The sequence below is a fragment of the Pseudopodoces humilis genome, chromosome 3 (genome assembly GCF_049639895.1).
Source record: "Pseudopodoces humilis isolate 2021_Gansu_Grassland_sample_001 chromosome 3, ASM4963989v1, whole genome shotgun sequence".
Classification (NCBI taxonomy): domain Eukaryota; kingdom Metazoa; phylum Chordata; class Aves; order Passeriformes; family Paridae; genus Pseudopodoces; species Pseudopodoces humilis.
In genome coordinates, this window is record NC_142202.1 from 48331937 (window position 1) to 48347504 (window position 15568).

At 33.9% G+C, this 15568-nt stretch overlaps 1 protein-coding gene across 8 annotated transcripts in view; it reads right to left on the reverse strand.

Moving 5' to 3' along the window:
- The window catches only part of STXBP5 (syntaxin binding protein 5), a 100277-nt gene that overhangs the window by 37544 nt on the left and 47165 nt on the right, over window positions 1–15568 (reverse strand). For all 8 annotated transcript variants that reach the window (XM_005518498.3, XM_014263549.2, XM_014263550.2 and 5 more), the window contains exons 8-11: window positions 10142–10265; window positions 9028–9106; window positions 2834–2988; window positions 1733–1805 (exon numbers count right to left, since the gene is read on the reverse strand). In XM_005518498.3, the coding sequence (XP_005518555.1) occupies window positions 1733–1805; window positions 2834–2988; window positions 9028–9106; window positions 10142–10265 (431 nt within the window). The remainder of the gene's footprint in view (window positions 1–1732; window positions 1806–2833; window positions 2989–9027; window positions 9107–10141; window positions 10266–15568) is intronic.

The following is a 15568-nucleotide window of genomic DNA, read 5'->3' on the forward strand; positions in this document are numbered from 1 at the left end:
AGAAAGTTGTCCAGCATTTTGCATGGACAAATTTTTCTTAATATACTTGCATCTCCAAAGATCTGAAAATTACAGATAGTAACACTCCATTATGAATTAGAAGAACATACACATACATGCTCCCCAGCACTACCTCCATCAGAAAAGTGACAGAGGCTTAATGAGGAAAAAGGTCAATACTAACAGAGGTAAATGTGTCAGTGTTCAAAGACCATTTATCTCCAGAGAAATGCACACTATATGTAATTTTACTCTTTTCATCTCCCCTTTTTTGAGAGGTGAAAAGACAACTTCTCATCCCATCTAAAAGAAAAAGTTAGCAACAACAGATGAAAACATTCTGCACATCAGGAACTTTTTACAGGGCTATATGGAAAGCTACAAAATATTTTAAAAATACATGCAGAAGAGGCTTAACTTTAACAAAGTATGACAAATCCCTGTGAGAATACAAGGTAAAAGAAAGCCTGTAGATTTTTTTTTTTTTTATTAATTTTATTTCTTTTTTAGGTGTCAGACAACTAGTAGTTTGCAAGTCAGTCATAACAGACCATTGTAAAAACAAACTGCTGAAGATTTTTTAAAATTAAAAAGAATTAGCTTGAACATAACTTCAAATTTCAGGCACTTCTAACTAAATAGCTGACACTTAATGCTATTGGTATATCAGAAACAAGTTTTGGATACAGCATATGGCCATGTAACATTCAGAAAACCTAAATGAAATTGTGCAATAGCTGCAGAGCTATTAGGACAAAACTTGATCATCCTCCAGATTCCACAGTCTTAATTGTCCAAGGTGTCACCACTGACTTTGAGGACAAATATTTACAGGCTTTTGTTTTGCCCTAGAAGCATGTTCTTCACAAGGATTTTTCTTCATTGACCATTGGAAATCCTTAATCTGGAATGGTAGCAAAGTTTTACCTAGTTCCTCTGCTCCTGATCCCTTAATAGTTAGGTGTTACTGTCTATACAAATTTTAATACCCTTCATAAAAAAATTTTGTAGTGTCTACAATTTTTAATCACCACTAATAAGAGTGTATGGACTAGTACATGGACAAAGCAACAGGACACTCAATGTTTTAGGCAGGTATTATCTGTGAATACTGCAGTTGGACACTCCTTTTAAGCAATTTCTTACCACAGATATAAACCAGAGAGTAGACATTATCATTCAAATTTTATATATATTATATTGCTGCATCAGTATGGAGTTACTTTAAGCAATTCAGGTAGCAATTTATTTGGCAATAAGATCAGCAAGTATTTAAGTGAGATTATATTATATATATTATATATATATAATATTATATATAAATACTATTTTAAGAGATGACAACAGCCAAAATTACTTGGGTTATCTGATCAGTTCTTCTCCCTGCTGCCTTCCTCAAAACTGCAAGCTCCCCAAGACTTCAGACTCCTCTCACAACACCAAGTAACTTTAAAATAAACTGTGACACTTAACAAGCAGAAGTCATCTATGAATAATCTATTGGTCAGTCAACCAAGCCTGGAAAAAAGTCACATGATACTCTACTCATCTACTATAAATTAACTTTAAAAAAAGTTGATATAACAAGATTATCAGTTCATTTGAAGAAATTTTATATTTAATGTTCAAAATTTTATGTTCTGAGGCATTAGGTTGGACTAAAAATCTATAAAGTAGAACAGTAGGCTGACCATCGCAGCCAATGATTAAAAAGACTCCAGAAGGTTCTTACCCATTTTGTGCAAGGTCAATCAGTACTAAGTCCTTTTCTAGGAGAACAACTACAGCATATGGTTCCTGAAAGTCTGAAAACAACAACAAAAAGTTACCTATTGGTAAATGGAGCCCATGCATGCACAGCCTCAAGAATGGAATCAGTGCTTGTACTCTGGCAGCTGAGATTAGAAAGCACTTAGATTACTAGTTTTTGAAGATATTTTATATACACTGATTCTTGAATACTCCACGTTTGGAAAAATCTTGTTCTTCTATTCAATTTTCTCATCAGCTCAAATAACAGAAAAAGGAACCTGCAGAGTAACTTGTATAAGCAGATAATATGAGACAAAGAGCCAATTTCTGAATAATATCCTCCCACCCCTAAACTGCTTTTCCTCATATTCAGTGGGGTTTAAGTTTTAATTGTTTACAAAGTGGCTCAAAAGACAGCTGACTTGACAATAAAATAAGAAACTTGAAAAAGTTTCCAAAGTTTTAATTGCCCTCTTTCAGATAGATCCCAAATTCCAAGCTAAGCAATTTCATATACTCTGATGGAAGCTCACAGCTAAAACCATTGGAATCATCAGCAATATAACAGTGTTCATCTGAGATAACTACCTAAACTATGATAAGAAATCCCCTGCTGCAGAAGAGAGATTACAGGTTAGTGGTGAAATCCATGTAAGTAGGGGAATGAATAAAGCCACTAAAAGTTAAAAATAATACAAAAATGCTCCTCATGATTTAGCACTGACTGGAAAGGCCTTATGTGCCCAAATATCCACAGATAAACACATCTGCTCCAGTAACTACAGCTTGAAGTTGTAATGCTTTTTGTCTGCACATGCTTTTGGGATTAAAAAAAACCCCAAAAAACCATGCTATGAGTAATTGCCTTTTTTCTAGACACAAGTTTGGCTTTATAATAAACTATTCTATTACGATGTTTTGGCAAGTAAACCACACTTCAGACAATAGGGATAACAGATGTTGCTGCTGCAGTCTGATCCTCAGAGATAAAACAGAAAGACAATAGTAAAGAATATTCTGATGGGATAAAACTCCAGCGATAAGGAGTCAAGGTACAGAAAAAAATCTTTACAGAGCCTACCATTAGGATATGGTGTTTCACACAGGGTTAGAAAGTCAACAATAGAATAATCCATTTCTAGCACAGCAGTACTTTTCCCATGCATGACTGTTAAACATGGTCTTCTTCCTACAGTGTCATACGACAAGCCTCCTGAGAGAATGATGAAAGGCTCCCTGGAATAAAGAAGCAGCATTTAGGATCAAGCCAGGATAACATGCTAAAAGAGACTGGGCAGGTTTTGCAACCTTATGATGAACTTCAGTGAAATATAAATAAGCAGAAATGTAGTAAAAATAATGCAAACCAGCTCTCATGAAATAAACAGCTTGGGTATGTATTTTAAATCTTATTCTAACTCTTGTTTAAGTCTGACATCTCCTCCAAGCATTTTGTTGGTTTAATCAAGCTTTATAACTTCTTGGCAAGATGAAATATTTTTAAAATTTTTGTACTGTTTTAGAGTTGTTTTTTTTCTACTGAACTGCAGAGTCAGATTTACTAACAGTCCCTCTTTCCTGACATAAAACACCCCAGAATCAGGAAGAAACAGTCCCATTCACTGGCTGTACATATGTACAAGGCATACGACTGTCTTGTCGCAGATGGAGATGCAACCAACTGCTTGATAAGCTTTAAAGACACAACATCTTTTAAGTAATATCACACATTTACTCTAGATGTTTTACCCATTGTTGCCCCTACCACCATGCACAAAATTCAAGAAACTCCTTTTTTATATATTATTCCTACTGCCAAATCAAATAGCCAAGCAAAGCAGAGATATTTCTTTTAGTCTCAAGAGCAGATTAGAGGCTTCCCTTGAAACTTTTTTAAAAGCTTTTGCAGAAACATACTTGTAAATAAATCCATATATTTCCAATATATGGAATTAATGTACAATTTATTATTTCATTTATTGAAAACAAGATGAAGTAAATATGTTAATTTTACCAGGTATTTTCTTACTTCCTTATTGTCTAGAGTTACTCATTTTAATACTGCTTATGTTTGAAATGCGACATAATCCTTTTTAAAGAGTATACTGACTGTTTGTAAGTAGGCAGCTCAAAAAATAAATGTTACTCATTACTGACTATTGCCTGAAATTTCATGTTATATTTCTGAAGGAAAAATGGGCACTTTGCATATCTGTCAGTTGCTTCTGATTGACTTTTATGCTCACTTTCAGTAAAAATCCTGCCCTTCATTTGCATCTTCCTTGGAAGCAGCTAGTATATCAATATCTGGAGAAAATTTCTACAGAAAAAAAAACCCCATCCTGATGTACTGTAAAAAGAGACGCTGAAGAAAACTTTTTTTTCCCCCCCCATCCTTTCCTATTTCCTATCCTTTTCAATACTGTCTAAATGGCTTTCCCTAGATGGCATTTGAAACACCAAGTGAGACTAGATACATCTGAATTCTTAAAAAATGCGTATTAAGGGTTTGGTTTATGCGCATGCTGCACTTTATGAGTTTAAGACTCGGCTGCAATGTATTTCGTGTTTGTAGCACTGAAGGCAAAGCAGACTGAGAGAAGCTTCCAGCTTCTACAGTTATTTCACAATTTGCTTGATCTTCCAGAAAGACATATGACCAAAGATTTGATAAGATCAAAGAGTGCTGCTGGCCAAGGAAGAGACCTCAAAGGAATAGCCATAAATCAGACCATGGCTCCATCAAGTTCAATATCTGCCTCTAACAGTAGCCCAGAGTGTATTCCTAGAAAAGGATTAAGTTTTCTCTGAGTCTTCATTTAATCTCAGCTCTTTGTATTGAAACTTCACACAATCTTTTACGGTCATGTCCATGAAGAAATTTTAAGAAAGTTACACCCTTTACTTTTGTCTGGTATTTTTCAGGATGTCAGTGAAGAGAAAAATACTGGTAAGGTCTCATTGTTTTGGAATGATTTACTGCAGTATTTTTTGTCCATAGAAATCATCAAGATTTTTTAAGCAATAATGTTGCCAGGAGAATTTGTAGTAATTATCAGGTTTGCAGATTCACTGAGATCAACTGACAGTAACAGAGTAACAAATTTCAGTTTTAAATTTTCATACACAGAGACAATTTTAAGTCGGCTTCTCCTGGTTTTATTTCTCAAGGTAATCAAATTGCTTTGGGCAGGCTTGCCAGAAACTGTATCCTTTAGACACAAGGAATGGAAGAGCTAAAAATAGAGCACATTGATCTGTCACACAGATTTTCCACAAAGGAAGCAAAGATTAAACCTGACTTGAGTCTGTCATAAAGACCACTACAAGTTTGTGTATGAATTTTTCATATTTTCATGAAACATGGATTTACCATGAACACAGAATGTGCATTTTCTAATTAAAGTGTTGCCCTTCAGCTGAGACATATTAAAAGGTTAGTGCACGTCAATTAGAAATACATAATTTAAAATAAAAATGCAGAAGATTTGTACTTCATATAATAGATGACACTGAATCAACTTTGGGAATTACATTTTACCTACCTGAAACAATGGAACACATTTAAAAAAAAACAGAATTTGCATCTTAGAGAATTGCTTTACAGTATTTTTAGCAGCTGCCCATAGAGATTCTTTGAAACAATTCAGCTTCAGCAGGTTTGCAAGTAATCCACTTAGATGAATTTCCTCATCAGTGAAATTTGTAAAATCACTTAGAGAATACTATAAGAAATTGACCATAAAAGGGGGTAACAAGTCATTGAAAAAAAAAATTCAAAAAATACAGGATTAGGTCTTGCAATCTATGGAAACATAATACAATTGAGAGTTGAGTGGCTCATAACCCAGGAAGACGTTTCTGTTCAATTTTAGAAGAAAACCGTCAAATGTGAGCCAGCTTCTGACAATCCAGATGTGTGAGAGAATGACATATAGAGAAATCAGGTCATTGGTACCATCTGGCTTACTTTTCAAATCATGACAATCTGTGGAGAAGTTAATCCTAGTATGAAGATGCAAAAGACTTCAAGAGTTAGTTTACCCTAATACTTGAAGTCCTATAGTAGTAGTGAAGATAAAACTTCAAATTTATTTTAGGAAGTGTGGTTTTAAACCAGTAAGCTCACACAAGTAAAGAGCATTATTCAAACTAAATGAACAGATTAACAACTTTTACTTAGTGGGAACCATCATCATTAATGCAGCCTCTAGGTCCCAGTTACACACAACCATCTTGCTAAGAGGCACCACTCAGTTAGTCAATGACAGCTGCATCAGCTACCAAGACAAAACCCTTCTGAATTATGTTTTACATGGAGACTTTTGAGCTCTAATTTCTATTAGACACAGGCAATTTTACCATAATGCTAATATCAACCAGAGTAAATACTGTAGGGTACTGAACCTGCACATGTGGAAAGGATGAAGGACTTTAGGAAGGACTGAATCTGGAGGGGGACGGAGTGGCATTAGGAAGCTAGAGTGTCTCTAGATTAGACAAAAAAAAGCAGTATGGGAACCATTTTAGAAAGCTCAAAAGGTAAGCTACCTTTGAAATTCAGTGCTTCACAAAAGATGGAGTATTTTAGATGAAAAGTGACTGCAGTAGAGTGACATTATGGTCTGAGATTTCAAAATTATGCCACTTTGCACAAGGACTATACAAAGAATGTACCTTTTTCACACCTTATTCATCAATAGTAACCTTTCTCTCAGAAATAAAGCTACAGATATACTCTTGTTGCAGGGTAAATTACTTTAGCTCTAGACACTTCACTTTCATTTGCACTATTTGCAGTACACTTAAAAACCAAACCAAACAAACAAAAAGCAACAGAAAACCTCACAAAGTTAGCAAATAAATAGGTAGCTGATAAAGCCCAGGAAAAGCCTCGTGTCCTCCTTTTGTCCTGACCCCAGTTTTATAATATGGAAAACAAAATGCAAGGAAAAACAAAAAAAAAAGTGAGAAGGAATTAATAGCTCTGCAACAGTAAAAAGAATAGTGTCTGTAGCCCTTAATATAGGTTGCCATCAGTTACTGTCCTTCTGTTTGCATGGTTCTGAACTCCTTTTCTCCAAAAACAGCTTATTAGAATTAGAAGCAGCAAAAAAACCAGTTAAGATCGTATCAGTGAAATGTTTTCCACTGGAGGAGGTACCGAAACAGACCTAGATCTTTGACCACTCTAGACAGATAAGGGAGAAACAAAAAAAAGGGGTGATAGATGTTCAAAATAGAGCATGGAAATAAAGAACATTTTTTCATAATAAAGATTTGAAATATATCTTAAATAAGCATTAAATATTATCTCTTAAATGCAAACTTTCTTTGCTTTTTTTCTGTTGTTTTTAATATTTGAAGAATAGCTATAGTGAATTGCTATAGAAAAAAGTTTGATATGTTTCCTACATTGTTTCAGTGGCCTGAAAAATTTTGTCCTGTCCAGAAATGATTCTCCTATGTGCTACAGAAATTAAACCATATCTAAGAAATGACAGCACTTTTATCTAAAGTTAAAATCTTACCTTGCTCAGAATTAAACAATTGAAAATGGTAAACAGAAAATCTACCAAAAATTTATTGAAAGGTAGTTCTATCTTGCCTTAAAAATCTTGTAAGATTACAAGTGAAACTGACAATTGAATTGCAAACTCAAGTACTCATAGCAGTAAAGGAACGGAGATTTCCAGTGCACTGCTTCTCTACCACAGTGCAGACTGGTGGGGTTTTTCCAGGTTTTTTTTTTCCCCCCCTCTCTTAATTAAAGTTCAGGAAAAGTTATCAATAATTGTAGATTTAACAGTACACCGAAGATAGAAAACATTAGAGAGAAGAGTAAATTGAAATGTATCAAAATATTCAGTTTGGATAAATATCAGAAAGTGAGAAATGCAACAGGAAAAAAAAAACCACACAAGCCAAACACTAGGAAAAAGTAGCCTCTCTAAACACCCAAGAATTCTTAGAAATTATACTAGAATAAACTACTCTTTAAACTATGTGAAAAGTCAAGTAGTTTTCATATTGTAATAATATAATGTCACAGAATAAGCTCCAAACTAATCTTCTCCTTCAGAATGACTATTCATAAAAGAAGGCTCTTGATTGCAGAAATTGTAACTTGCTGAAGCTGAGATCTTTTTGATTATCTCTCTTTAGATCAGCTTTTGATATTTCAGTTGTGAAAGGATTATGCAGACAGATGTAGACTTTCACAAGTAAACCATGGCTTTCCAGATGACAGATTTTTATAAAACTGGGAGCTAGGCAGAGTTTTAAGTTTCTATTTACCTCACTTTTAGCAAAATATAAAAACACCTGAAGCCAGTGATATTATGAGTATATCAACACATACTGCATCATTTAAGTAATCATCTTCTAAAGATTTGAATTCCTGAAAGCAAATAAAAATGGTACACAAACAAAATATAAAAGAAATAAACAATAAAATAAAAAAATAAAAACATGATATCAAGATATTAAACATTAAATTATTAAATAAAATACAAATTTTAGATATATAAAATATTAAATTAAAAATAGAATAAATAAATGATAATAAATTAAATAATAAAAGAAAACAAACAAAATATCAGCTTTTACAAATAGCTGAACATATTTCCATGAATATTTCATCTTTATATTGCACTTTTTACTCAAACACTTCAGAAACACAAATAGAAGAAATTCCACACAGTTCATGAAATCCATCCATCCTAACTCCAGTCTTGGTAACAAAACATGCTACTCTAGATACTGTAATTTCATCTGAGTATCTTGTTGCAATTACTGCTTTGTTACATTTTCAATATGCATAATTAGGCACACTTCACTGCATAAATTACTGCACTCTACTAGAAAAACATCTGTTAATAACATTTTAGGGGGGAGGAACATGCATTCAAATTTTAGAATATTCAATTCGGGGTACTATTTATTAGAGTTCAATTAATCATGTCTGTGTTTTGTTGTCTTCTGTGCTTTATCATCTTCATTTTCTTTAGAACTTGCAAAAAATTGAGCAAAAGCACATATAAGTTTTAGTAACATGAAAGAAGAATGAAGCTAATGCATTAGCAGTTCTGGTGATTTGTTTATAGTAATTCCTTCATACAAGTTTTTGTAGTTTTTTCATCAAATATCTAATTTAGCAAAGCTAAAACAAAGCTATACCATCAGAACATGTGCCCAAACAACTGGGAAACAAAGTCCATCCCCCGAGTGTTGAACTGTAACATATATTCATTTTGCATATAAAACAAGTCTTACCCAGCTCTAGTTGTTTTATATTCCACCTTAAGGATAGGTTTGCAGGGTTCTGGCTTCTTTCCATCCTTTAGCTGCTTCCCTAAAGCAAATGATTTTCCTGTGTTAATCTTACACTTCCGTAACATTATGGCAAGTAATGAAATTCACTGTGCAGCTTGAGAAGTATAAAATTCATGCAAACATATATTCAACAACTTTGACAGTTATAGAGTATGCCTTGGAATAACATAATTAAAAATCTGTTAAAGCTCAACACACCAACTTAGAATGTTTAGGAATAAACTAACTCTAAACCTGACTGCTGTAGAATATTTGTTTTCAAATGCATAATCCTCCCCTAAAGTGCTGTTTTAAGTAGAACTAGGAGATTTAAAATTTATGTGTCTACCCTTTTGCAATTGAAATTGGTCAGCTTACAAGTGAGGTTTATCCTGATTATTATCCTTCATGGCTAAGACTTCAATTGAGCATGAAAAGCCCGCCCTCTCTCAAGTGTGCTATTATCCCCACTAATACAGCCTCACTTAAAATCTAAATTAAGATGCTAAGACATGAAATAGAGACATGCACACCATGTAAGCCTGGCATTTGTGTAGAACTTACTTGGAGAGCAGCAGTATATTTCACAGAAGAACAACATGTAATGTTAATTTCCTAGATTAACATTAATGCAAGACCTCTCAGAAGTGGGCACATCTCACGAGATGCTATTCTTATTCTGTTACAAACCTTTCCGAAAATTTATGTGGCAATCTACACATTTATACGTAAAACAGGTACTTGCTCATATGTATTTTTAACAGTATATGGGATTGTATTGTCAAGCCAAAAGCCAGCCCTGCAAAATATGCATTAGTTAACTCTGAGATCAGTGTCACTGTGTGGAAGACAAGCTTAAGGTTCAGAGAAAGCTGCACTGACTAGGATTCTTATCCCATAAAGATTTTTCTTTTTCAAGTAAAATCTATGAGAAATCTATATGACTGAGAAAGATTTTAACTGTATTGCAAGTGCACTTTTAATACTTGTTTTTTGCAAAATAAACTTCTATTAAAAACAAGTTCTCTACGTGTTAAGAGCTGTCAAGTGCAGTGCATATCCACTGTCATCTTACCGTGTGGAGTGATTGTCTGGAATGGTTTGGTAGGAGATTTTACATTCCATATGGTCAAGGTACCATCTGAGTGACTACAAATGAATTGTTTTCCTTCATGATGCCAAGCCACAGAGTGGATAGCCTAGGCAAGAAAAAACAGAGCAACATAAATCATTTATCTTATTAACATTTTATTCTTAACACTTTCCTCATGACATTAAACAGATAAAGCCAATTAGAAAAATTACTGTTTAAATAATACCTCTCTTTACTCACGGTAAGTTTTCTGTAAGTAACTAGTACTTTCAGACACACTTTACCCATCAAAAATACTGTCTTCACTGTAGTGACCTGTTCAGCGGAGCAAGTAGGGAATCCACCCTTCTCAGCACAGTATTGAAGCTTTCTTCCATGAAAGTTAGCAGGAAGAGAATAACTGCAAGCTCTTATTTAAGCTTTGCTAACCAAAATTTGAGTACTGTGAAAAACATACTGTCCAGACAAAAAAAAATGGGATGAGATCATTAAGTTCAAGTATTACATATCCTTTTGATATGTTTGTTTATGTGGATGAGCACAAGAAGCAAGCACTGGCTCAAAACTTCCATCAAACAAGAACTGAAGTAACAAGATTTTTTTAAAATTATGATGATGAAAGCAAAGTATTAGCCTGGATACTCTAATGTTGCAATGGCAGCTTTGAGGTGCAGTAAAACATAGGAATCTACTTGTAAAATTTTCCATAAATAAAAAATCATCTCTAGATTCCTAAAATGAAGAATGGAACAATTACACCACGCCACATAAAATCTACAGAAAATAGCTAAATAAATAAAATCTAGTGGCTGCCTTCAGGCAAGAAGAAAGTAAACAATAATGCGAAGAATACAAATAAGGCAAAAATATTAACTAGCAAGGAAAGATTGGTGCCATTTCTGCTTTCATCATCTCTGTTAGTACAGGGAGACATCATGAAACCATTAGGTAATCACAGGAATTTTAGTTATAGCATGAAAATATCAGTAAACAATGAAACCTTGGAGTATTTCTCTACTAAACAGAAGGTGCAAAAGGAACCAATAACTGCAAGAAGTACAGAACTTTGGTATTACTGAAAAGGTAGACTTACTTTTATGACAAAGACATTAGGCAAACTAGAAAAGCAGGTGCTGAATAAGTGAAAACTGATGGGTTTTACAATACCCTTATTGGATACCCTCAGTAGTGATTCTGTCTGTAAGAAGGGCTTACTCCAGCTCCTCAGGGACCTTGGGATTTCCTCTGTAAGGAAACCTGGCTGTGTGAGCAGTAGAGAACTGTAACCAGCAATGACAGCTTAAGCAGTAATTACTGGATGAAGAGCACATCTCAAGACAGATCCAAGCGAGCTTTGCTCAAACTGATTATACACAGATCAGATCTTCATATTTCATGAAGTTATACAGAGAGACAAGACAGTTTCCAGCAAACTGAATGGGAGAATCCAGAGTTTAAATGACAGAAGAAAATGCTGTATGAGCCTAGAGTCTCCAATAAAAATTTCCCCAATAAATTAATATAACATATGGATATATGTAAACTACAGATTAAGTTCAGCATTTCTTAGTGAAATTTAATATTGTTCCCTATGTATTGTGGAATCACCATAGATTTTGTTAAAGAGATTCTGTGTACCAGTATCACATCTACACATGTAACTGAGAATCCTGAACATAATTCCTCACATGATGTCTCCTGCTGTCAAAGTGAAATGGTCTTGATCATTCTGCCTGTCAAATTTTTATTTAGCAAAAACTATTATAAAAAGTATTTTTTTAAAAAATTAAATTTAAAAAAATAAATTATCAAAAAATACAGTATTATAAAAGAAATCTTGCATAAATACTGAAAAATTTTCTTTATTTACCAACATTACACCAAATAAAGCAAGGGATCAATAAGTTTGAAGTGCAGATTGGTAAAGAGAAGGCTGTATTTTAAAAAGCTCTTGTCACTGAGAAAATAAATGTCTACAGCATGTTTAGCAATACAACATAATCTGTATATTTTACACAATCTCCCATATGAAGTCTAACCCTGATAACAGTAGGCAGCCCACAGTGTAAATTGAACAGTTCAATCCACATTTATGTAGAAATAGGTCTTAAGAACAAGTAAGACAGCAAAGTTTCATAAAAGGAAGGAAGAATACATCTGAGAAATGATCACTTCTTCCTTTTCTTGAAAAAGAACATCAAGAGAAGAGAAATGCAACAACCTGTTACTGTTCCAACACCATTAATGCTTAAGAAGATAAAAAGATCTGAGCACAAAGGAGAAGGATCACTGCTCTCACTTTCTGCAAGGAACATGGAGGGATGAAAATTATAAAATCTCTCAAAGAGTACAATAAGCCTTTTGACATTATGGCAATTTACTGCCTAGTTTTAGTCTCTTTAGTTTTAGAGTAATTTGTTATATTTAGTAATGCAGCTAAATATTTTTAAAAATATAACCAAAATATATCTTTTACATTTTTAAAAATAATCCAACTAACAACTCTATGGGATGGGTATGATAAACTTTTGTATAGAGCAATATCCTTCGCTATCACACAATTCACAAACTCTTACAAGCCTAAAAAATAAAACCAAATCTGTAAGTAGCTCCAGCACTATCCTGAGGTACACAACAAGCTGGTCAGGTGAGAATACATTTATAATGAAAGAAGTATAATAACCTTAAGTAGTACCAGTTAGCTGATAACACTAGTTGTTGATTAGCAAGAGTCTCAATCACCAAAACAAAACTGCTATCTGAAAAATCATCTCAATACACAAGAACAAAAAAGTTTTTTCATTTTTTCCACGGTTATTATTAGTGCTGGAATTTGAAGGAAAGCATAAAATAGAAAAATTAAGCAGAATCCACTGAGACTGCAAAACTCGGCACATCTTCCCAGACACTAGAGAGCCCCTAGGAGTAATATATTTTTATTGCAATATTTCACACAAAACTTCCTGATGCAGAATAAAACTCTTGGTTTTCACTCTAATTCTCAATTATTAAAACTTCCTGTTTTCTTTTTGGTACCATAATGCAGCAGTATGCTTACATGAGCTGGCACAAATCTAACTGTGTCATCTCTTCTGGTCACATGGGCCCAGAAAGTAACCCCTTATAACAAGATCATACCCAAGTATCATAGAAGATTGTTGCTATATTTAAGGCACAAGGCATTTGTATCCATAAATGGAGCTGTCTGCGCAGGTAAATCAAGTCCTGACCTCACTACTGTTCTGAGTCCTTCCATTTACAAGCACGAACCAAATACAGGCAATCTTTACAGGAACTCACAGAGAGAACTCTAATAAAAAATCAATCAACTTTGTGCAGATAAAGCTTTGTATTTAATTAATTACCACGGAATGTTTCTTATTAGAAGTATTCCTACTATCCTCCACTATAATTCAAATTTAAGGTACTTGTTCTGGACTCTAGGGAATTTTGTTTCAAAACTTCTAAGAAAGTTAAGTATTTTCTGGGGGAGTGGGGAATTGAATCTTACTTTTTTGAATCAAAACACAATTGACCTTGCTGTTCTATATATACCTAAACAAGAAATTGTAGAAACTATGCCTGAGTTTTATGTGAAGACAGGGTGTACACAAACACAGAATCAATTCACCATCTGTTCCAAAAAGATTATCCCATGTGGAAAAATGCTGCTTGCAAATAAGGGGAGCATGCCTGATTTTAAGGAAAGATTTTTGCAGCAACTGCAGCAGTTAACTGAGAGAGACTTACATAGGACTGTAAAATGCAATCACAAATAAACCAAAAAAGTCTGAGGAACAAAATTAAAATAATTTATATTCAAGACTCCTACAGAAATATCATAAGTAGATCACTAGCTTTTCAAGAGATTATTGCATATTTTAAAACATTCTATGAAATTTATTTTTACTTCTGCAATAGCTTGTAAATATCCCTAGAATTAACTATTCTTACTATTCTTGGTTCTTTTAAGGGGTACAAAAATGAATAATTTAAATGCAACCTTGTAATTTAAGAGTCAAGTTCATCAATAAAGGCTCAAGCTTTTATGGTATTTTTCCACCAGGGGAATTGAGCTGTTTCAATTCATTAAATACTGATACAAATAATCCCATTCTTTTAAATTCCTACAGGATTATTTTAGCCCTACAGCTGATTACATACATATGATTTTGGAACAGTCTGAGACCACTCTTCTCATCTGTCATGGTTTAACCCCAGCCAGCAGCCAGGCACCACACAGCTGCTCACTCACCAGTAGGATGTGGGGGAGAACCAGAAAAAAACAGTACAACTCATGGGTTGAGGAAAGAACAGTTCAATAATTGCGATAAAAAGAACTACTCAGCACCACTAAAACATCAGTGTGTTATCAAAGTTACTCATAGTGCATCTAAACAGACAGGTCTGTGCCAGCTACTAGAAAGAAAATTAAACCTGTTCCAGCCAAAATCAGAACAGTGCATGGAGGATTTCAATGACGTAAAGACAAAAGTTATGAATTTAAGCAGTTTACCTTGGTTTCAAGAGAATTTTTTTAATCCAGTTTTCTAACACCAAATTTAGACTACTGCAAATATGGAATGTACCAGAGACATTGATAGGTCCTTTCATAATTCTTTGGATTTCTCAATGATCCTTTACTCTCTCATGACATTAATTGAGCTTGAAATACACTGTATATGACTGGCAAAGCCCATGATTAGTTATTCTGCAAGCCAGACTGGCTATTTACCATATCTTACCCAGATATCTTATCCAGATTTCACAGCCTTATTCTGACAGTCCTTTAATTTCCACGGATATGGGCAGCATTTTCATTTAAACATGAATGGATGATGATACTGAATCCTTTTCTACAGGTTCACCAAAATATACAAAGTATTTTAAAACTTGGGGGCTTTATGCTAACTCTCTTGTCAACAAGGGGGAAGGGGGAAAAATGCTGCAAAAGGAAGAAAACAAAAAAATGTCACTACTGAGACTTAAATGACAATGCATCATGAAGATTGTTTTGATGAAATGAAATACATTGACACACTTTGGTTTCTGGCAAGTCACATTCTGGGGTTGTTTCTCTTTCCCCTGTCCTCTTAATTCCACAAGCTACTTTGACATGTTTTTAATGCTCTAAAATAATCTCTTACACTCAACCATGTACCAGAACACCGAGTCTAAAAATAGTAATCTATAATGCATTATAGTTAATGCTGTCAAAGCTTACTTGACATCAGAACAAACAAAATATTACTTGAAGAAGGGACTTGATTATAAAACAAGCTTTAGGTTTCAGAAGTTACAGTTGAGAGATTGGGTTTTTTTTTTTTAGGAAAAAGCTAATAGTTGAGAAATTTGTTTCATTTTTTTCATGAACACACAGGTTGGGAAATGACAGCAATATAAAATGTA